At 43.0% G+C, this 23,855-nt stretch overlaps 1 protein-coding gene across 4 annotated transcripts in view; it reads left to right on the top strand.

Annotated features, from left to right (window-relative positions):
• MIB2 (mindbomb E3 ubiquitin protein ligase 2) overlaps positions 1 to 23,855 on the top strand; it is a 50,639-nt gene that overhangs the window by 17,687 nt on the left and 9,097 nt on the right. For 3 of the 4 annotated variants that reach the window (XM_009648131.2, XM_035903577.1, XM_035903578.1), the window contains 11 exons: positions 9,102 to 9,208; positions 12,162 to 12,356; positions 13,600 to 13,742; positions 15,643 to 15,750; positions 16,989 to 17,093; positions 17,853 to 18,015; positions 19,011 to 19,144; positions 21,100 to 21,248; positions 21,848 to 22,004; positions 22,805 to 22,959; positions 23,594 to 23,720. In XM_009648131.2, the coding sequence (XP_009646426.1) occupies positions 9,102 to 9,208; positions 12,162 to 12,356; positions 13,600 to 13,742; positions 15,643 to 15,750; positions 16,989 to 17,093; positions 17,853 to 18,015; positions 19,011 to 19,144; positions 21,100 to 21,248; positions 21,848 to 22,004; positions 22,805 to 22,959; positions 23,594 to 23,720 (1,543 nt within the window). The remainder of the gene's footprint in view (positions 1 to 9,101; positions 9,209 to 12,161; positions 12,357 to 13,599; positions 13,743 to 15,642; positions 15,751 to 16,988; positions 17,094 to 17,852; positions 18,016 to 19,010; positions 19,145 to 21,099; positions 21,249 to 21,847; positions 22,005 to 22,804; positions 22,960 to 23,593; positions 23,721 to 23,855) is intronic. The other variant, XM_035903579.1, reaches the window with a different exon arrangement.

Below are 23,855 nucleotides of genomic sequence, written 5' to 3'. Positions count from 1 at the left end.
ATATATCGGGGGGTGCTCAAAAATTTTTTATTGATAGGGTTGCACGATCAAAAAAGTTTGGGGACTGCTGTTCTATAGAATAGTGTAATGCTGGGTCCGGCACTTTTATGGAGCTGCTTGAAAAAAGACAGCAAACAGAAATCGGTGGATTGTTTCTGAAAAATTAAATTAAGGTGAAAATTACAAATGTTTGTCTGCTCTGGTTCCCCCCCCCAATGAAATAATTTCTTAGATGTATTTTGCTATTTGCTGCTCTCAGATAACTGAGTGGGCACAGGGAGGCTGACAGGAGTCTTGCACTCCCAAATTGTTGATTTCTCAGGGTCCATATGATTCACTGAAGAACAGCACCTTTCATTTGCTCTGTACTCTGCCTCTGCACAGTGGCATTACTGGAAATGACTGCTACAGTGATGCCTGTGGAACAGTATCCATAATTTTGTGCTGATTCATGATGTGCCAAAATATGGAGGTCTGTTCTCCTGTCCTGAGGAAGAACTGAAAAATGGTCTCGACAGTAGTTTCTTTTGTGCCTCTGAAGGTGGGCATGAAGATGACTTTTGTGATCCTCTTGCCTTTAGGAAAAATAATAGGAAATCATCTCGTCTCTGTCATTGATTTTCTTTTTTTTTTTTTTTCCCTTGAAAATATTGCTGTGCATTGCATCTGTCTGTGGAATGAAAAGTATAATTATTTTGCTAAAGACAGTGGTGTCGGATTTACAGCTGGTTTTCCTCCCATATGAGAAGGTCTTTCTGGAGTTGATTACCACCGTTTTGCCAGTGTGGCTGAGCCAAAATTCTGAGTGCTAGCAAAGGGATAGATGTTGCTGTCCAAAGATGTCCCCCCTGAGCTTTGAGGCTTGTCTTTATCCACCAGATTAGGATGTTTCTTGAGCTTGTGTTACTGTGACAAGCCAGCCAGATCCTACTGTGAAATGAGCTTCATTTCATATATATATATAAAAATAGATACTTTTTTTCTCTCTTTCCATGAATATTATAGTTAGCTCCACATAGTTACTCAGAGGTGCCTGCTTGTGTCTTTTATTTGAGCTCTAGGTACACTCTGCTGTTAAGGTATATAATCTTGGAATCATAGAATCGTTTAGGTTGGAAAATCTTCCTCACATTCAAACAAAAAAGAAAAAACATAGGCAACAATTAATGCAAGAGGCTGTACTGTTGCAGAGCAGTACAAATTTTCTGGCCTTCGCATGGGCTCTCCAGGGCACTGCACAGTGCTGTGTTCTCTCAGGCAGCAGGCCAGCCCTGTTGCTGTCCCTGACCCTCATCAGGAACACCCCAGAACGCTATCCATTTATCAAAAGTCAGATTGCTAGGCAGTTTCTCCCCAGGACTCTTAGCCTCTGCGGAGCTTGTTTTCTTTTCTGAGGAATCTGAATGGTGAAAGATGTAAATAGAGCAATTTTTCCTTTCAAGGCTTGTATCTGACTTGTGTCCGGGCTGCCATTTGAATTAGGCAGTAGATTGCTTTCTGGCAGTGTGAAAAGAGAGCGTGGAAGGCTGCCAGTAAACTTGCCAGACCTAGCAGAACCCTTTTGTGAGTTGTTTGACTTTCACAAAATGCTGCAGCACCACTCTGGAATGTCACCGAAGCACTGGAGGGCTCCTTGGAGGTAGATGTCCACTAGAGCAGAACTTGATGTTGGATGATGCTTGCCTCTTAGTGGCTTTTTGGTTTGTTTGATTTGTTTTTTTCCTAAACTCCTTTGCTTTATTCTGCAAGTGTGTTTCATTCAGTGATTTGAGAAGACGGGATATAAATTAACTTTTCTTTAAGTGAAAGATGTTAAAAGAAGTCTAGGCATAGGCCAAAGTCTATGATACCAAATCTTTTGTTAAAGTAGCAGTGTTCTGATTTACATTGCTACGTGTTTGCAGGAGCAATGATCTTCCTAATATCAGGCAGCTAATTAAAAGAAAATAAAAGCAAAAGGTGCCTGTGGGGGGGTGTGTGTGTGACATTAGGAACACAGCATGAGCCTGACAGATGTGGCAGTGGTTGCTGGGAGCCTCAACAAGGGGTAAAGGAAGAAGCAGCAGTAGTTGTAATGGGATAATATAACGCCTTTCCTGCTGTTCCTACATGGCAGGTATTGAGTGTAGCCGTGCTGAGGGATGGAGAGAAATTAGAAATCCTCAATGAAGAAGCTTCCACTTATGGAAAGCTGCAATTAAAAGATGAATGAAAGGTATATATTGTGATTCTTAGAAGTCACTACGCTTTTGGAGAAAACAGGCTGTCAGAAATGCCTCGTTTCAGCCATTGGACTGAGTTGCATGGTAGGATACTGTACTGCGATTGCAATGCATATGCATGTCATGTGGGAGCTTTCATACAGGGAGCTGGCAAACCGAAACAATTTTACTCAGAAATGTTTTGCAGTGCAGGAGCAGGAAGAAGTTGGAGCACTTTTGCTTGAATGCAAATGTAATCCCATGATTTGTTGGTCTGGTGTTCCGTAGATTGCTCTGTGTTAAGAATAGGGGAAAAAAAAAAAAGAAGCGAGGGGCAGGCAGGGAGATCACCTTTGAACAATGCCCCAGAGAAGATTTCTTTGGAATAACTGAGGTCTGAGCTGTAAAGACACATTGCCTTAGGCAATGCAGCATCCTTTTCGAAGAATAAAAATGGCATGCTCATGACTCACTAGGACTATCGCTTAGATCACTCATCTCAATTTTCTTGCTTAATAAAATAGAAGAGAAAGCCTTTGGCAGTTCCCCAGGGACCAAAAAAAGCTGTGTCTTTAAAAAGACATGGTAACTGCTGTGTGGATTTGGGTTTTCTCGAGGTTTTGTTGCTACCCACTGTTGGAATGGCTATGAAACACAGGAGCAGCCTCCTTTAGAGGTCAAGATTCTCTCACCTTTCTCTGTCAGGGAATGGGTCTCTTTTGGTTCTTTACAGGGAGCCTCAAGCCCAGTAGTGTGTTGATTTCAAGACACAGGCAAAGTACTGTGATGAGCCCTCTGGAGTGTTAATTAGTCAGAAAGCTTATAATGGGAGTGGATGGAGAGACAGCCCGCCAAATCTGACAGCATCCCATAATCTTGGCTTTGCATAATGAAAGAGGGGCTACTTGTATATCACGATTGTAGTCCTTGGCTTACCATCAGTGAGGTCCAGACCCACCACGTGGCGCCTGTGCAGCTAAACCTAGGCAAGGCCAAGACATAACTGTTTGTAGCAGCTCGCTAATCCTAGGATTTAAGAGGCCTTAAGCCCAGACAGACGCTGTAGAGGGTTCTCAATCGGTTTTCTAAAGAGGCTTTGAAGACACCTTTACCTGAAGGCTATTTCAGGTCTTAAATGACCGGAGTTTGAACCTCTGGCGGCAAGAACTACTGATTTTTCTTTATATTTTGCTATTTTGTATTCCTATGTCAGGAAGTAATCTCTTCCTGACACCTGCCAATTGCTGGTATTTTCTGTTGGTCTTGTTTGGTTTACATTTTATGGCTCTTTTGGGAGAGGCTCTTGTCCTTAGTTTAAAAGGATGGACAGCTCAATTTCACTGAAGACTTTCTTTTTTTTCACATTCTTGTATCCATTTGCTGAATAGATGCTTAAGAATTGGAAGATAAATCAGTGTCTGTAAGCAGGATGGCAAAGCAGAACTCATCAGGTTTATGTCAGAGCTGGAATAGTCAGGCACACTCTGGTGAGTTCTGCACATAATCAAGTCTGAGATACTCTTTCTCTTATATTAAATATTAGTATAGTTAGTATAATAAATATTAGTAGTATTATACTCAAATCCAAGAGCAGCAATGGCATTTTGCATGCATCACCCTCTCAGGGATGATGCTAAGTTGAATTTCAGTAGGGGATGTGATGCATTTTACCCAGGCTACCTTCTAGATTTCAAGCACCCATAAACCACAACCTAACAAATTTTCAAAAGTCCCGTTTTTTTTTCTGGAGAACAATGGAACTGGAGGAGCCAACACACTATGCAGGGAAGTGTTTTGTGTAATCAAGCATAAGAAATACAAATATTTTCTCACGTTATGTTTTATAGTGTAGTCAAAACAGAGTTTGCAGTTATTTTCAGCCGTACTGCTCAAACCAGCTCTGTCTAGCCTAGTTACCAGCTGGATTTCTAAATCAGATACGTTACACGAGCATGATATCGCTTAGGTGTGCATGTGCAATGCAGACCCATTCAAGGCAGTTTTAATAATCCAGCCTTCCATTTGTGACTGCTTATGCTGTAAGCCTGAACTAATACAGCAGTTGAGTGACAGCGGCTGAGCTTTTATTACTAGGCAATAAAGGGGATGCAGGTTTATTTACTGTAGTCACCTCTCAGCACGCGTTATTTATGCGATGTTGGTTTAAGCTGCTAGAGTAAGAAATTTTGGTGAGTAACATTTTGAATCAAACCTGACTCTTGTGTGATGATGTTTGTTTCTTAGTGTTTTAAAATGCTCCTTAAGTGTTAATGAATTTATTAGTATGAATTTATTTCTGAATTTTATAGAATCATAGAATGTTTTGGGTTGGAAGGGACCCCCAGAGGTCACCCAGCCCAACCCCCTTACAGGGAGCAGGGACACCTTTAACCAGATCAGGTTGCTCAGAGCCCCGTCCAACCTGCTCTTGAATGTTTCCAGGGATGGGATTTATTCTGTTAATTTATTAGTATAATTTTACCTTTTTTAAAAACCCATGATTTACCAGATAAACCACCTGACTGTATCTCCTCAAAAAACTGTGTACGTTGCGGAACGCTAGGGCACATCCCCACGCTAAGGCTTCCCTTACTTAGTTTGGAATGTTCTGTTTGGTTTATAGAATAGGGATTAAATTTCAGTGCTGTATTTTATCTTTATGTTTTCTGGAACTGCATGATCAAAACCGTAAGCAAGAGAAATCTTCCCTAAAACATCCTTTGCCTGTGTTTTGAGTCATGTTTAAAGGATGATAAGACATTTCACTTTGTATTTCACCAGTGCTCCTCTATCTTTCTCAGTACAGTATTTTGCCATTAAAGGCTGCGTATAGACATCTCTGAGAACACAGCTGAGAAAACCTCTCTGCAGTATGGTGTTGAGTCTTAGGTGTGCACGCATTTTAGTTTGCATTTAGTAGCTTTGGTCTGAAATCTTGCCCACTGTGGCTTTCCAAAACCGAGTCTGATACGAGTTAGCTTTGGAGGTTAGCAAAAAAAAAAAAAAAAGACAGCAAGTATTTATCCCAGCTCAGCCCTTGCGGTTATAAACATACAGTTGGTTTTGTGGAGAACAGTGCCTTGGCAAGGAAGGATAGGATTGACAATGGAAATTCTTGGTAAAGACAGTTCCTGAAATAGGTTTCTGTGATCCTGATCCCTCGCTTACTAGCGTCCTTGTCTTAGTCTGGTTCATGCTTGAGCAATCAGCATCCGCCTGCCATCTGTCAGAATTTCCTTCCTTTATCCTTTGCTGGAAGTGCTTCAGTAAAAGCTTTGCTAGAGAGGATTAGAGAATCCAGAATTTCTTGGATCACTGAGGTTGGTTTAACCTGGTGTTTCTGTAAGATCTTTGTGTTGGCTTTTCCTGAGGTTGGCTGTGTAGATCTTTCTGCATCCTAGAAGCAGTGTGGGTTTGTACCCACCATCAGCTGAGATTCTAGTTTTACAGCTGTGCCTTTCTGAGGAGGTCAACACAATATTTACAGCCAGCTACCTTGCAGGGTGACCAGCACTTTTGCTTTCCAGTCCAGTGCTTCGTCCTTGTTTCTTCAGATAAGAATGTTCTGCAGTGGAGAAGTCCCCATCTTGCAAAATAGCTGTGCTTGGTATTAAGGGGCTCTGACTTCTGCAGGGCCTCGCATCACTACTGCAAACGAAAAGCAGTCTGTTTAAACTTCTCCAGATCAGTTGTTTTGGGTCTCAAATCTCTATCTGTAAAGCATGGACGATGCTATTTTTTTAGCTATTTGGAGCACAGCTCTGTGGTGCGAAAGGCTATGTAAGCCCTTCAGTGCAGAATATCCGCAGGGGGGTGGTTCCCAGCGTGCTGAAGGGAGGCACAGCTCCATCCTGGACAGTACAGGCTCCCAAGTGTTTTCTGGACTCTGTAGTAATTTAATATCATTGGAATTTGTAGAGCAGAAATGGCTGCAGACTTTGCCTGTCATAATTAAAATTGTTATTAAAGGCAATATTGCAGTGATTAAATTCATCCCTAGGGTATTTTTGCAACACACTAATAACTTTGGTGCTTATCCAGTATTTGGAGCAAAACATGTCGAATTAGGTTAAAACCTAAGATGTATTGGCTTGGGACATCCAGTTCTCGCATCGTTCTTCGGTGTTTCTGGTCAGCAATGTGGTTCAAGACAAGGTCAAAATTTTTGTGAGGCCAGGGAAGGAAGGCAGATACGGTGGGTTGCCTCCAACGTTTAAGTAGATGGGAGATGGAGTTTCTTACCCTTCTTTCTTCTTTAAGGAAGCTCAGCTTTTTGACCTGGCCAGCTCTGTTTTCCTCATCTCTAGCCACAAATTTCACTGGATGCGACAGGTTAATGTGAGCGCCGATGAGATGGGAAATGACTGCTGTTATATGAGTATACAAAAAGGGAAATTATGCTAGGAATATAATGAATGGTGGTTGTTTTGCTGTTCAAACATCTCGCTTAAGCTCAGTTTGGTGCTGTATTTTACTGTCACTGAGAATCTTTGCATTGAAACCCCTCCCTTGTGAGAAACCCCCCAGTAGGGTTTGGAGGAGAGAACTGTATTTTATCACTTTGTCTCTTTTTGGCTTGACTAAGATATCTTTGATAAATTGTTAGAAAAGCATTCAAGAAAATACAGTGAAAGTAGCATGTTGTAGCTAAGCTGTTTCAGACGTAGTACACAAATCCAGGCTGGTTTTTGAAGTCAGTCTATATAGTGCATGGCACTGTCCAATAAAATGAATGCGGATCAGTGTTTCTTTTCAGCTGAGCTTTTCCCAGCCCTCTTTCATTATCTTTTCTTTCATGACAACTGCCAGCCTTGATGGTGTTTAAACCAGACAAAATCTCAACCATTCAAAAATCTGTCTTTGTCTTCCCCCCCCCGTTGAGCTACAACCTGGATAATGAACATTCAGCGATTATAAGAACATGTGTGAACGCCCTCTCCCTCTTTTTAAACATTTTAGGTTGTAAAGCACAGGTGGGAGATCTGTTAACAAGTTAAGAAAGGTAAAAGACTTAGGCTTTTGATGGATAAGTAAACAGTGAGTTCAAGCATAAGCTTTTTATCCTTCTGAGTCTCCACCTTCTCTCTCTAGGTATTAGATGGAAAATAAATACAGCGTTCTGAGGTCAGCCCTACCCCTGGTTCGCTTCCCCTCCCCTTCCCCTGCAGAACAGCCGCCAAACTCGGTTTTGCTCGCTCTGGTCTGGGAGCCTGGCAGGAGGAGGTGCACGGTTGCAGCTATGGATTGTGGCACCTTTGCAGTCACCTAGACAAGTGGATTGTACCCTGGGTGAGCAACACAAGCAGGTCCACAAGGACTTTTGGTGGCTTGGTCTCTCATGAGAAAGCTCTCTGCTAGGGAACAGGGACTAGGAACAGCACGCATAAAAACAGCAGAGAAGCTGCTGTAACATTATGGGAATTGGAAGCTGCTTTAACAGGACATCAGACCCCCTGTTTACTATCACGTAGGTATTTTTTTTTTGTCTTTTTTCTTAAGATGGATCAGTGTGTTTGCCTGTTACGTGGATCGCAGGGCAGATAGAAAGGTCTGTGTTATCCTGGAAACAGTCTAGCCACAACACTGCTGGTCTAATCTGCTCTGCTTTTCAGCAAGTGAACTAGGCTGCGTGGTCTGCAGCTTAGGTTATGAAATGTGCTGAACTTTGAGCTAGGAGACTGCCTGAGCCATTAATGCTTTAACGCAGCGTACACCATAGTAGGCATTGCCTTAAACTTAGCGAGGGGCAGCTGAAAGTCACTCTCCCTCTGAAGCGATGTCAGACTTGCTGGAGAAGTTACTTTCTCCTTACTCCTCTTTTTTCCCCCCATTAAAAGGCTCTGTTTTAAAGATACGTTTTAATTGTGTGAGACTTGTATTAATTGATTTGGGTGTTCTCCTTTGGGGAGCATGTGGATTGTAAGTGGCACAGCTGGCAGTGAAAACGTAACGTGCCCGCCTGCTCTGTTTAGGATTGCTTGGTGATATTTGTAGCAGGGCTTCCCCCCCTCTCCGTAGGCAGTGGGGTGAAGCTTGCTAAATCCAGGTTTTGGTTTGTAGATGTTGTACCTTATGCTGGTAAATAGTTACGTTAAAAAACATTGCTTTGCATGCGTTCACAGCAATCGTACTTGGTCCTCGGTGAGCTGCCTTGCCCTAATATAATTCGTGGTGTGTGCATCTCGTAGAGCGTGTGGGGAATTTTTTCTTCTTTGGAGCTACTAGATTTTATTTTTGCCCTACGTAGCCCCCTCAAGGCTCTTGAAGTTCTGAAAAAAGGATGATTTTTATTTTTTTTTTTTTTTCCTTCATGGCTAAGCATGCTGTGTGCAAATGAGTAAATGTAATAATTTTGAATCTTTGTGTTTATGTATGTTCAACATCCTGCGTCAGCAAGATACCATTCTGGTGTTTAACAACATGAGAGAGACCCCACCACGGTCCTGCTGCTTGTGTGTAGATGTGTGTTTGTCTCCACTGACTGTCACTGAAGTGTGCCTGTTCCTCACGCTCACGTAGCAGCCTCTATTCCCAATCATCTGCATCTCACAGTTAAGAGAAACACAGAACTTTTTTAAAGGTCACCATAGATCTCGCAAGTTTTGATAATATTTGAAGATAAACCTGGGTTGTCTTTAGCCCAGTGTATCATTCACTAGTTGTCTTTCTGCTGTCAGTGGAACAGTGCCCAAGTGTTCTGACCTTCCAGGGGAGACCCTGTTCAGCTATTTATTGTTTTCTCTCACTTCTTACATGCTCTTTGGAACTCAAGCCATGTTTTTCTGTATGTAAGAGTGCTACACTTGGTCCTCCTATGACAGACCTTGGTTGGAACAGAGCTTTATAAAGTGTGAATAGTAACAATTAATTAATATGTTTTCTCTTATTTTGTTTTTCCAGAGTCCTAGTGAGTCCTCGACAGAATTTGACTCGCCTCACATTAAAAGGGACTTTCCAGGGGGCTAAAGTGGTCCGTGGCCCTGACTGGGAGTGGGGTAACCAGGACGGTAAGCTGCTTTTGAGATGTCCTATAAAACACCTTTCAATTTTTTTCTTTTTTTTTTTTTTTTTTTTTTTTTCCAAATTGCTAGTTGAAAACACATGTGCTGAGCAGGAGCTTCTAGGGGAGCTGTTCAGATGATGCAGGTTGCTGTTCTTAAATATTGAACATTATTTGTATTGGAGTATTATTATTTGTATTATGAGTATTAAACATTATTTGTTTTCTTGTATTTGTTTAAAAGCACATCTCTGACATAAACTGTAGCCACTCATTTGGGGTATGGGAGGGAATTTTTGCTGCTCCTATTTCATAGTTGTGAAAACTCCTGGGAACCATCCTGGAAGATCTTGTATAGAACTATAAATGTACACTATGTTACAGGAAAATAAAAGACCTATCATTTCCTGAAAAAGCTCCCATTCACAGTGGCAATAAGGTTTGTTGGACTTTGTGTACAGCCTTCCTTTTTCCTTTGGAGTTCTTGTGTAAGGAGTGTTTCACATGGAGCCTTAATGACGAACCATTTGCTGTGGTTGCTGGAGAACGGTTTCTGCTTTCTGTATGAATTGTAACTTCAGGCTGAAAATTTACAGGGACAAAAATGCCTTTTCTAGAGCTGCTCTGGGGATATGATGACAGTGTCTAACTCACTGATACCAATTTTTGTGTAGTGCTACATGGTTAAGGAAACTTTACTGTCCATTTCTAGTCCAGAGCCCTGTACACACCGTAATGGTTACAGCTTCTTTTTTTCCCTTAATTATTAAATTGTGAGTCCAAACATTTGCAATGTTGACTCCGCCATTTATTGCAGCTCTGGGTTCAGTGGAGGACATGGATACTTGCAAGGTCTGAGAGCAAAAGAAGCTTATGCTCAGTACAGCTTATCCATCCTTTTGAGATCAGATAACATTTACATGTCTGAGACTTGTGTTGCTTACAATGATTGTGACCTGAAAGCAGTTATAGGTGCAAGACAAGTGAGAGGAAACATAAGGCCAGCCACTCAGCTGGTGTCTAATGAGCACCGCCTTGTCTTTGATAGAGCTGCCCCCATCCATGGCCTTTTGCTCTTCTGAACTTAGCTTCCTAATCGCGCTAACACATCAACTCTATTTCCATTTAAGGAGGTAACATATAACTAGTGGTAATAAAAAACCTTGCAAACTCTGCAATAGGGTCCTGGTAATATGTATTGATCATGTGGTCTTGTGTGCCTGGTAAGGGCAGCAGCAGCTAGTTGATATAGCAACTGGTTGATAGCAGCTAGTCAATAGGACAAGAGGAAATGGCCTCAAGATGTGTCAGAGGAGATTTCGATTGGATATTAGGAGAAAATTCTTCACTGAAAGAGTGGTCAAGCATTGGAACAGGCTGCCCAGAGAGGTGGTGGAGTCACCATCCCTGCTGCCTGAGCCCTTTGGAGAAATTAGCACTGACTGCAAAATTTGCCAACTGACCAAACTTTTTTCTCTGCTGTAGTCAGGGTGGACCCTGGCAGCTTTTCAGTCACTTTAAGCTTTTCACTGAATACATATTTTTCCTTATAACCATTTCTCAGAGCACATGGAAGTGGAAGCTAGTGCCCTCCTCAGAGAAAAGCATCTGAACAGGGCGAGGACAGAGATTACTTTTTGTTGTTATTCAATCTGAATCCCTGCTGCAACAGACAAATGTTAAGTTCTTTTGTCACTGGTGCTGAGTTTGTCAGTGTTAATTCAAGGTAGGTATCACTGGGAGGGGACAGCAATCTGCTACAACCTGTCCATCACTGGTGCTGAGTTTGTCAGTGTTAATTCAAGGCTGGTAGGTATCACTGGGAGAGGACAGCAATCTGCTACAACCTGTCCACGTTAATAATATAGTCAAAGGGGCACAGTGCTGCTGCAAGATCGCTGCAGATGACAGACAGATGTTGCTATCCACATTTGGGAAAGCACTAGACCAGTGCTGGGACTTGCAGAGGTTCACGCAGTGACTTGGTAGCAGAGTGAGGTAGGGAATCTGCAAATTCTGCCTGCCTGCCACCAGGTTTGGTGTTGATAGACACCAAGGTCTCTTGGATGAGAGTTTGTCCCATGTGCCCAGCCTGATTTACCTTCTCACAAATATATCCTGTTCTGGATTGTCTCAGTAGTATTCCTCCTTGCTCGGGCAGGTGAAGAGAAGTACCAGAACAAACTTTACTTGATGATCCTCCACCTGGCCGGTGTTGGGGAGAGATTAAAGATTTTGGGTGGATTTTACAATGCTGCTGTGTTTTTGTCTTGCCACAGTGTGGTGCCATGACACTGTGCGTTGCCTTGCCAGGCAGTGTTCCTCTACACCAGGAGGAATGGTGTACACAGAATTCAGCTTTTCCATATTTGTATTCCAAAGTAAATGGCTGGCTGGCTCTTAGTGTGTTTAGTGTAGAGATTCTCTCCTAGCTGGTTAAACTGAGTTGTCTCGTGGTTTAATTTCCCTAATTAAAAGGATGACTGAGATATCTCATGCCTTCTGCAGATCAAGGTGAATCATGCAAGCTAGGAGGAAGTTGTATGAGCCTCCGAATAATTTTTTGGTTTGGTGTGATTTCCTCCTTTCACGTATATGAAAAATACTTGACTGGAGGGCTCAGCTTCAGGCAGCAATTTGCTGTCAGTGAAGCAGACCCGTGTGCTTCTGTTCAACACGTAAAGCTGGCCTGTGCTAGGACCCCACAGAAATCCTTCCTGGTGGCAACCTCTCTGTCGGAATATCATCTGCCCCAGCTACTGACTTTTGGCTCCGTGTCTGCTCCTCTGTGGTGAATAGTTGGAGAACTGACAAGTTTTTCCCTTGTTTTTTACTTAGTTAAGATAAAAATGTAATTAAATTATATCTTGGTAAGCATCCCAGTGTCAGGTCTGAGTTTCTGTATATTGGTCTCAGTGAAAACGCAAGTTGGACACTTTTCTCCCCTCTTCTTCCATCAGGTGGTGAAGGCAAAACTGGACGTGTGGTTGATATCCGTGGCTGGGATGTAGAGACTGGACGCAGTGTGGCCAGCGTCATGTGGTCTGATGGTACCACCAACGTCTACAGAGTTGGGCACAAGGGAAAAGTGGACCTGAAATGTACTGTGGAGGCATCTGGTGGCTTTTACTACAAAGAGCATCTCCCAAAATTAGGTGCGTAGAGACGAATCTTCTGTTGAGAACTTTTGCCAACACGCTGCCATTTCCTGACACTAAAGCTGTTTTGCTTGAAAGACAGAAAATCAGCAGGTGGTTTTACAAAGTTCAGACATAGTATGTACCATTTTTAAAAAGTGGTCTGTGTGTGAACATACCGCTTTATTTCAGAGCAGCGAGTAACGTAGCTTAGCTTTTCATTGGTAGGATTGTGTAAGGCCATCAGATGCCCACAGCTGTATCCCAAGGAGGCATCTTCTGCCAAGCAGCAGAGAATTCAACCCAGTGTCAGTCTTGTTAATCCAAATTTTTTCATTCTTCACGCAAGCAGCGGTCCATCTGGTGTTCACTGTGCTTTTTGAGAGCAAATATTATTGTTCTGGTGGACCAAAAAGTGTGTTGAAGGGGAGTGTGACAAAAGGGAGATTTTTGAGAACGGAGCTGCCAAATACTTGCCCAGCAGGGAGATTAGAAAAAGTAATGGAAAAAGGTGATGCAACTTGCTGCAATCCACCTTTCCTCTTAACCGTGATGAAACCAAGGAAAACTGCTTGTGGTTTTGGACTTGCAGCATTTTTTACTAAGGTGTAATTTAGTTGTATTTTTTTTTTAATGAGGCAGGGGCCATCTTTTGCTCCCCTGAATAAAAACGGAGAGGTCTGTTCTTGAGTTTGCAGCATCAGAATTGGGTCTTTCTCATTCTTTTCCCTCCTTGGGCAGCTTGGCAAGAGCATGAGGGAAGGAGAGAGTTGGATGGGGAGCTTATGTCCATGGGTATGGCCTCTCAGGAAGGCTAGCAGGGTAAAGCGCTCCACAAAGCAATCTATGTGGCTGCCTGTGGAAGAGAATTTCTTTTGGGTACTGTGGGCATGTGTCTGCTGAACAACGGTTGTGGGTGACTGAATTGCTAAGAACAGCTACTGATGATGTCTGACATGACACGAGAGGTGTCATTCAAAGGCATTCCCCTCTCTGGGAAGGGACAAAATTGTGTCTTGTCAGAACTACCTCGTGTTTAACTCATATCAATATCCAATTAGAGCTAAATCCTCTTGATGTCTCTACATGGTGCTGCCCCGTAGAGCGTGTAGGCCATACTGCACAATAGAAAAAGGGGTTTACGCTGTTCTGCGCCAATTAAGCCTATGTTAATTTGCAACCCTTGTAACAAAGCCAAATGAGACACAAAGTGTATTGTTGCATCCTGCATTTCTGTGGATGGTGTCATTCTTTTCTTTAGGGAGACCAGCTGAACTGCAGAGGAAAGAAAGCACGGACAGGCATCCATTCCAGCATGGGGACAAAGTGAAATGCCTGCTGGACATTGACATCTTGCGGGAGATGCAGGAGGGCCATGGTGGCTGGAATCCTAAAATGGCTGAGGTATGCTTCTGCTTGCTCCTCTTCTCTCAGTAACATATCAGTCACTCTCTCAGACTACATATGTAAGTCTAGGAAGTTACCAGAACATCTTTGAGTAACATGTGATCTTCTGTGTTTATATTGTGTTTGTTGAATCACAAATACAAATTCTTTAGTGATAGGAAACTGGAGTCAGATTTATTTTTGGGCTCAGATAAATCTATGTTCTACAAGAATTGCCTTGTGGAGCCCTGCATGATTTGTAAGAGTCTATGATGGGTCAAAAGAGTTGCTCAAAAGTCTTGGAAGCCAGTGCAAAAAACTAATGGCTGGTTGGTTTGTTTTTAAATGAGCTGTGGATCTTTTCCTTGGACTTCTGGATCCATTCCCTGTTTGGCTTCTTTTGTACTGTGCATTACTACTAATGAAAGTTATGTGTTTTGTCAACAGTGGGCTCTATCCCTAGCCAAGGCTAAAATTTTTCGGCCCATATGATGTTCTTGGAGCTTAGCCTGTTGTCTTGTCTTTTGTTTGAAGAGCTATCAGTCTGTTGTCACAGACCTCAGGTGGCATAGGAATTAAAGATAGACATGGCACCTATTGCTGTGGTATGGCATCTTGGGGGCCATCATGGAAGCAAGTCTCCAGGGGCTTGTGAACATTCACTGTGGGCTTACATTCAGACAAAATGACAACAGCTAAATGAATAAATCTGCCATTTAAATTAAAAGGTCTGTGCTTTTTGTTTCTCCTCCTTAAGTCTGTTTTCTTGGATTTTAATAGTCTACAGATATTGCCCAAAACAGATTAAATTACCTTTGCATATTGAAGAAGGCAGTACTGCTGTTGTGCAGTAGATTTACTGCAAGACAAAGTCACAGACCCATCTCTGAGCCTGTACTAGTAACTTGTATAAAAGTGGCTTTTTGGAGAGGGTGGGAAGTGTATAGCCACAAATGCCTGCTACACTTGAGTCAATAAACTGAATAACCTGCAGGTCTGATTCTCAGACAGCTGTCTGAAGCCTTGGTATATGAAGCAGTGCTATAAAATCATAAAGATAATGTTATATATGTATCCTAGCCCAACCTGCCCTGTAGGCAAGCAGTCTTTTTGAAATCAGACTTCAAAATGTCAAGACAAACTATGCCGTTTCGGTGTGGAAATCTATTAACTGAGCATCAGTCTCTTCCTTTAGCCTGGCAGGCAGGGACTCGCCATCTTCTGGTGTGAACTTTAAGGCGACTGTCAGTGGAGTAATGAATTTTTTATTCCAGCTGAGGCCTTCATCCCCAAAGCTATAGTTTGTGAATGTTGCTGTGTAGCTAATGTAGTCTGCTAGGTTGTTAAACCTCTGCACTTCTGAATTCCTGTTGTGGCTGAATGCAGGTGTAGAGAGGGATATTAAATACTCGGAAATTGGTACTTTTTGTCTCCTTCAAAACTACCGGCTGCTCAGGACCTTCCAGAATCAACAGATACAGAATACTGTACTACACAGCTCTACTTTGTTTTGTGGAGTCCCCTCTACCATGCCCCCTTCTTTTTCTCCCAGAGCATGCCTTGCTGGTATTATACTGCAGAGCAATGTTGTAATCTCTGCCCACCTTTGTAATTTGAAAAGAGGAGGACACCTTGTGCTGCATTTTCAAGGATTTTCACACTTTGTATTCCTATCACCCTCCTCCCCCAATATGCTGCTTCTTTAGAGGAGCTTCTTAAGCAGCCTTTCCCTCCTTTTGCAGAAAAACAATGACTGCATCTCATTTAATGCAGGTTTGGGAGCCCTGTTAGTCTGTGAGTTGGAAATGGTGGGTAATTTAGCCATCTATGCCTTAGATGCCTGCTTTCCCCACTGTTAAGCAATGTGATTTATTTATGAGGTTTCCTGTACTTTTCTTTTTCTTTCCCCTATCAAAAGTTCATTGGCCAGACAGGGACTGTGCACAGAATCACGGACAGAGGGGATGTGAGGGTCCAGTTCAACAGTGAAACCCGCTGGACTTTCCATCCTGGAGCTCTGACTAAGGTAGGTGCCGATTGGTGAGCTTGGCCAGAACTAGAAATGCTGCAGGGAATAGCTGTCAATTTAGCCTGCCGTGTTAGGACACGGTGTGTCCCAAGCAAGTGCCAGAGAAATAAACTGCTCTTCTAAAAGCAGTAGTTCTAGCCAGAATTTCCTGCAAGCTATCAGAGCTAAGGCAGAGAGTTGCAGACAGCGGGAGCTGGGCTACTAGGCTGTCCGGTTTTATGAACCTTTGCATTTCAAATGTTGTAAGTTTTTAGGTGAACTCCATTTCTTAATTTCAGCTGCTTTGATGAGAGTGGTAACAGTAGGGCTATAGTAGCTCATCCTCCTGCAGCTACCTTTCATCTGTGATGAACCTTCTTCCACATAATTTCCGTTCAATTTTGCTTTCTTCCTCGTTCTTGTGTCTTCATGTTATTCTCCTTTTTACATCTTTCTTTGTCTCGCTTCTCTCTGATTCTTCTGAATAACCTGAGTCTTTAATCCAGCTCTTCTAATTTTGTGTCTGAATTTCTAAAGCTCATAGCTCTGGTCTTCCCCAGGGGTTTGAGGGCCTGAAATGTGGGTGAATGGAAACAGGGCTAATAGGTGTAGAAGGAGCTGCTGGAAGACTACAAAATTCTGAAAGACCTGAACAAGGTCACAATGCTAAAAACTCCAATACCAATGGAAAATGCAGCGTCAGGCTGTTTTGTGCAGAATTAGTCTGCTTTGAAAAGTGTGTTTTGACAGTGCTCCCTTCTTAGCTCAATGAGCAGAGGGAGCATCTGGCAAATTACCAGTACAGATAAACTCTGGTTTCACTTGTCTGTTTTAAATAACAAACAGATTTAATTTCCGTATTAAAGTGAATTAACATCTCCAGTGCCAAGTCAGGTATAGCGAGGAGATGGACCAAGGGAAGTTCCATATGTACTTTATACTGGTATTAATTATAAATGGTTTGAAGAAGAAAGAAAAGAAGAAAAATGTTTTGTCCCAAATTATTTCCCTACTTAAATGTGCACTTGGCTTAAAACAGAATTACCCCAGCCCTTGGACTATGTTTATTTTGCAGTGCAGTGATTATGGATTTCTTTGTAGTGGTACTTATGTTTTGTAATGCCTTGTTTTCTGAGTCAATGGGCTTTTTGTTTGGTTGGGTTTTCTGAGGGGTGGGGGGCTGGTGGAGGGGCTGATCGCTATTTTTTTTTTCTGGCTTCGTCCCCCAAAAGCTTATGACTTTCTTTTTTTTGTAGCTCAACACCTTTTGGGTTGGTGATGTTGTCCGGGTGATAGATGATATGGAAACAGTGAAGCGATTCCAGCCTGGTCATGGGGAGTGGACAGATGAAATGGCACCTGTGAGTGCGCGACAGTTCCAGGACAGTCCAGTAACTTCTGGAGTTTTCCCAAGCAATTAGTAATAGTGACTGGGCTTGCATTGCCCTCCAGTATGCCTGCTGGTCAGTGAGTGCACAGACCTTTCTGGGACTGCTGAGGCCTTGCAAAATAAATGTTGCCTGGTGCTATTGGCTATCGGTAATAGAATCCTATTGCAGCACCCAAAGCAAAGTGGGTAGATGGGGAATCTGACAAAGGATTTGGCTAGCAGTAAGTCAGATAAGAGGTTTCACTAACCAAAGAGGTTTCACTAACCAAAGTAAACAAGTCTTCTTATGCCCTCCCTAATTCTCTGGAATGAGGCAGGAGAGTATCCAAGTGGAAAAATGGTCTGATCGGACCAGTGTGGTTAAAAAGCAGAATACAGGTGTCCTCCAGGACCAATTAAATGCACAGAGGGAACCGTTCCTAGTCCCAGTTTATCAGTTCTCTCAGGGTTCTTCAGACCATGTTTTGTTGTTTCACCACCTTCCTCTCTAGACATTTGTAATGTGTCTGGGAAACCCTTCTTATATAAAACCAGTAATAGAGAACCTGCTGAGAACCCTCTGGTGTCCTTGAAGTGGGAGCTGTCTGTGAGTGTGTCACTGTTCAGTGCTTCTTTTCACACAGCAGGAGTGCCACCTGCGAAACCACTCTTAGAAGCATTGCATTGGCTCTGAGATGCACAGCATACTGCATCTTACCTTTTAAAAATAATTTCTTTCTTTCCCTTGCAGACCCTAGGGCACATCGGCAAAGTGATCAAGGTCTATGGGGATGGAGATTTGCGAGTGTCGGTTGGAGGGCAGTCCTGGACGTTTAACCCAGCTTGCCTGACAGCCTATCAGAGAGATGAGGAAGCAAACCTCATGACAACGGAGAATGCAAAGGAATCAAAAAGTGAGATAGTGAGAACAGAGACGTCTGGTCTGTCAGGGATTGTGAAATGGTTACTCTGGTCTAACAACAGCAACACTCTTTGGACAGTGTTAAACTCCAGCTGCCTGTTCATCCCTGGGCAGAGCTCCAAAACCAAGCTGTGCCTTTCTGGGGAAGCAAAGCTGGCCTTAGCAGGAAAATACAGAATTTAGGACTCAGGAATGCTAACCATAGCACTGCCCTAGGTTCAGTATTTGCTTTTGTCTTGGTCTGTCTCAGTTTTCTGTTCTGTCCTGCTGCATTTCCTGTAGGAGGATACTAATTTTTGAATGTTTGTGAAATATTCCCAAGTCCTTGTGTGGAAGTGTTGTTAAATCAACGGTTGTTTTGCCCAGTCCACCCTGAAATTGAATTTGGAATCACATGATGTGTAGAGGGGATTTTGTCTGTTTTGCACATCTGCTAGTAAGATATTTTGTAGCCTCACCATACTTTCTTTAGATGTCAGGATCATGTGGGAAGGGCCAGACTTCCCATTTTTTTCTTTTTTGCTATGTAGATGGGTCTTAAGCTGTTTGCTCAAGTTAGACTTCAGGGGGAACTTGCACACGAGCCCAAGCTTTTTAACTTTGCTCTGTCTGGAGAACTGTAACACCTCTGTCCTCTCAGGCACTCAGAAGTCTGTAATTAGAGGGCCACCTGAAAAGACCTGTATTTCTTCCCTACGGCATCCTTTCCAAAGCCATGCATCCCTCTTCAGTTTATTTGTCTGTTAGTAGTGATTTTTCTGTGTTGGTCTTCTGTAGCATGGTGTCATGTCTTTTGGGCGCTCACAACATCAGACTCGTAAAGCAAAAGTTCTGTGTAAGCCACACATTTGTAAAGCTCTCTGCTTTAAGTATCAGTGGTACAGCAGGCCCATACTGTGGTTATACAGCTGTGCTATGCCAACTGTGCGCACGTATACATATGCTCTTTGGCCTTCTTAACCTGTGGCTGTTTCTCATTCCTCCCAGGTACTTTGATTACTGTACTGGAGAAACTGCTGTCCCAGAAGACAGAGTCAGAGCACGCAGGCTGCCTGGTCATTTGTGCGGCACTCAACAATGCCGCTAAAGTTCGGGAGTTCCTTCAGAAGTACCCAGACAAGGCAAGTTTTGAAGACATCCCGAAAAATTACTTTTTGTTGCTCCTCTTTAAAATACTGTCATAAAATTTTGTAGTCAAGTGGGGAAAAGGATAGGAGAAAAACAATTCAGACCTAGTATTAGCTCCTAACAGCTGGAAAATTATTTTGGTGCAATTTAGGGTTAAATTTATATGTTAAATACATGTATTTTATGGCTCCAGTTTGTGGCATTAAATCTGAACTAGAGTTAAGTCCTTAGAGCACATTTCCAAAGCTGGCTATTCCCAGATTTCCTGTATGGACACTGCACCTGTAGGAGTAGGGGGAGAGGTATTTATCTGTACAAAAACAGCAGCAAGACGTCCGAGTACATAGCCTCCGTTTGAAGAGAAAGCCATGGGTTGTGTCTGGCTGAATGTGTCTGTCCTTAGATGACCTTGCCAAATGGTATTGTTGGAATCGGGAAAGAGGAAAGGTGCCCAGATCCTGATGCTGTGCATGTCTGCAGTGTCTTATCTCATGTCTGACTGGAGTAGGGAACTGGGCTTGACTTGTTGCTGAACAATTTATGTGCTTGCAGGGTGCCAAAGCATTAGGATCACATCTACTCAGATCACTGCTCTTTCAGGCTGCCTGTTTGAAGGTTCAGGCTCCTTCACTGAGGGGTACAGGGTTTATAAACAGGTTAAAAAAGGAGAACCAGAGAACAGAGTATTTCAGCAGTGTCCTTGGAAACCATTGGTAACAAAACGTAAGTTTTGTTGGGGCTGTGTCTACCTGGCTGGCAGGAGCAGCTGGATGCATGAACCAGAAAAGCTAGGATCAGTTCTGAAGGAACCCCTGTGAGGCTGATTTAGCAGTTAGTTGTATGGTATTTATTATAGTTCTTTATTTACAAAGTTAATGGGGCCTCTGGAGATGGGAAGAATAGACAAATACCTGCAATTGTCAAATTTATCCCGGAGAAGAAAGTGCCAAGAGTCAGGAATCCATTATGTTATTAGTTATTCTTACTAGATTTCTATTTCTATTCTATATTCTATTTCAATTCTAGTATTTATATTAATATGAATTAGTTATTTCTGTTAGTGTTGTATACAGCATTTTGAGGCTCACTTAGTAGTGCAAATTGAAATTGCTTGCCAACGCCTTTCCATTTTATCAGCATTGTCTTTCTTGTGTAAATGGAAGAATAACACAGTGGCCTCTAATGCCTCCTTGCCGAAATGACTCACCCATCGTTTTGAGCGCATTAAGGGAAGTCTTGCCTGTCCTGCTCTCCTGACTGCTGCAGAGAACCAACTGCAGGGAAAAACAAATTTGTTCTCCTTGCCAGTCTGCTGAGGTTTTGCTAGCTCCTTCATCTCTTCTCCTTGGCCTCCCACTGATTTTGGTAGCTTCTTTTCCTTTTTTTTCCTTGCCTTTCATACAGCCTCTCTTTGTTCTTCAGTCCCTTTAATTGTCAAAAAATCTCATTGCAGCACTTCAACACTGTGATACACCCTCAAGCCATTATGCCCAGTAAAATACCTGAGTAACATAGAACAATGGGGACTTGGCATCTTCAAAGCCTGATGCAAAGCTAATTTGATCCCCTCACACATTTTCCTGTTGGGAAAGGAATTGTTGGCAGAGATGTCAAGGTGTATTCTGCTTCAGGCATAGAGGGATTTGGCATCAGAGCTGCAATTGGAGCGCTGGCTTCCAGCTCTGTTCACTCACTTCTCCCTTCTTGACTAAATGTGCTGTCCTCTTCCCCTTCAGAAATACTCTGGGACAAGGTCAGCCTTGTAGTTGATGTACATAAAGCGGAGCCAACGGGGCACGGATTCTGATTAGCATTTCTGAGCCTGCAACTGTTCTGCAGCTAGTGACTTCCATCCTGCTAAGCCTGCTCCAGAACAGAGCTAAGGCCTGAACACAAGGCAAGGTCTTTCCTAATCAAGCTGTTTGCTGTCTCTCTGCCCTTCCTGTAGGTCGATGCAAAGAACCAGGGCAGAACTGCCCTGCAGATTGCTTCTTACCAGGGGCATCTGGATATTGTGAAGATTTTGCTGCAGGCACATGCCACTGTCAACCTAAGGGATGAAGAGGGGGATACAGCACTGCACTACGCAGCTTTTGGGTAGGATCTCTCTCTTCTTGCTATCTCTGATACAAGACCTAAAGGGCTGCAAAAGGGCATTTCTAGATATAAATGGGCAGTCTGTGTGAAGGGTGTGTGGCTGATGGAGGCTTTTCTTTGATTTTACCTTATGTTAGAAATTGGCCTTTGAGCTTCAGGGTCACCGGTGCATTTCTGTGCTAGAAATTTTGGGGAGAATCAGAAGAAGTGATAAGGAGGTTTTGGTGGTCAGATTTTTTTCAGGGGATGCGGGGATGGTGGTGGTAGTTGGGATTAGTTTGGTTGGTTGGTTTCTGTAAACGCACATGTTTTCCAGGGCTAGATGAAAGGTTGAATTGTGTTGTCAGTTACTGGGGAAGAATTCATCAATAAGAGCAGGAAATTTCTGTTCATTTAAAGCAAAGAGAGAGCAGATTCTAGAGTACAAATTAGGAAGGCTTTGGTGTGTTGGGTGGGTTTTTTTTTTTAATACTAAAAGGAGGTGGGATGAGGTCAAGAGGATACAAAACCTGAGAAGTTCTGTTGCCTTGCAAGGAGGAAGAATTTACTGTCTGCACAGGATTGAATCTCATCTGTCTTACTCCTTGCTTTTAAATCAGGAACCAAGCTGAGGTTGCCCGTGTGCTTATTGGTAAAGGAGCCAGTACAGACCTGTTAAACAATGCAAAGTGCACAGCCTTGTATGTTGCTGTTAGTCAAGGATTCACAGAGGTGGTGCAGACCCTCTGTGAGCTCAACTGTGATGTCAACCTCCCAGTAAGTTTTGGGTTTTGGGGGATCTGGGGGGCTTTTTGTTTGGTTTTTTTTGAGGCGGGGGGGGGTTTCTTTTTGTCTTACACCATTTGTTGCTTTGTAGAATTTGAAGGTCATCCTCTTAAAATGCTCTACCGGGGGATCTGGGGGGCTTTTTGTTTGGTTTTTTTTTTTGAGGCGTTTCTTTATGTCTTACACCATTTGTTGCTCTGTAGAATTTGAAGGTCATCCTCTTAAAATGCACTACCATGCATTGCACAGAGAAGGTATTTCTCTAACTTCAGTAGTCTGAAATTCCAGGTTTGGGTCTGCCCCTTCATCGTCGTGAGTCTGCTCAGTGCAATCCAGGAGCACTCTCTCTGCTCTGCTGCACTTGGGCTTCCAGTGAGAGCTGGCCTGCTGCTAATGTGTGTTGCTGAAACACTCCTGTTCCCAGCAACAAGGAGTGGTGATGTTTTTGAGACTGGCATTTAGGAGCTAGAAGGGCAGTGATGGTGAATTGGACCCAGCCCATTTTTAGGGTGTGCTTGTATGATGGTGAGACTGGATTGTGCTGGGTCAGTCTCCCAAAGCTAATTTGGAATGTTAGCACTGGGCTGCTCAGCAGCTGGTTTCAAGCCCTGGGGAAATGATTTCACAAAGGCTATGAAATAGCTATGGATGCCAGTGATGTTTGGCCTGGAGCTGATGTGACCTGGTGAACACTATATATCTTCTTGTCTTGAACTGTCCCGTCAGGGAAGGCTGTTTCATTTGATGCTCTGAGGTACGTAACCTGTATCTGCTTTGGTATCCTTGTATAGGATTCCCAGGGAGACACACCCCTGCATTATGCTATCACTGCAGATTACAAAGTCGTCATTGAGATTCTCACTGAAGTACCCAACATAGACTTCACTGTCCAGAATTGTCAAGGCTTCAACCTGCTCCACTATTCTGCTCTGAAAGGCAACAAGCTGTAAGTGACCTTTTTTCATTTTTACTGCTTTTACGGATGTTAACTCATGCTTGCTGTCTTAATGGGAAGAAGGTAGCAGATGTAGTTCTAGATAGCTAGGAAGGAAATGGTTGGTTATGCATTTCTTGGGTTTAGATATGGCTAGGTATAGCTGTTGCCCTCCTTCCCTCCTTCATGCATTCACAGGAAACTGCTGCCTGCTTTCCCCATCCCATCTTTCTTATGCCTCCCTAGCTTGGCTAGGAAATCTGTCTGCTTCTAGATAGTCTCCTTAGCTGTTTGGGTTCACACATGGAAGGACGGGAGGAGGTCTGTAGTAAACAGTACTTGAAAAGACTGTGTCTAACTGAGAGCCTCTGGAATTCTTCCAAGGATAAATCTGCTCATTATTTTCATAGCAGTGTGAGTTTACCGTACTTCATTAAATGATAACTGAGGGCTTTTGGTTTATTCTTGTAATTCGATCTGTGAGATAGAGGGAGTGCTCTGCATCAGAGGTGTCAGCTCATGGTGCTGCCTATTAAAACATGAACATTCATAACTACTGAGCAGAAGAGTCAGGCCTGTCTCTTCTGCATTGTTTTCCTTCCTGATAAAGTAACTCTTCCATCTCTCTTACCCTCCAACACTCCAGAGCCATAAAGAAGATTCTAGCAAGAGCTCGGCAGCTGGTTGACTCCAAAAAGGAAGACGGCTTCACTGCCCTGCACCTTGCTGCTCTCAATAATCACAAAGAAGTGGCAGAAATTCTCATCAAAGAGGTAAGAAGTGAAACAAACCCACCACCAACAAACCCACCCATCTGCCCTACTCCCAAATCCCCACATTTCCTAAGGACTATTGAGTTAATGCTGGGACTCACAAGAATGTCTCTGTCTCTTTGAAGAGCTGGCATT

The sequence above is a fragment of the Egretta garzetta genome, unplaced genomic scaffold, assembly GCF_000687185.1.
Source record: "Egretta garzetta isolate BGI_Z169 unplaced genomic scaffold, ASM68718v1 scaffold61, whole genome shotgun sequence".
Lineage (NCBI taxonomy): Eukaryota > Metazoa > Chordata > Aves > Pelecaniformes > Ardeidae > Egretta > Egretta garzetta.
This window is presented reverse-complemented; position numbering and strand designations above follow the sequence as displayed.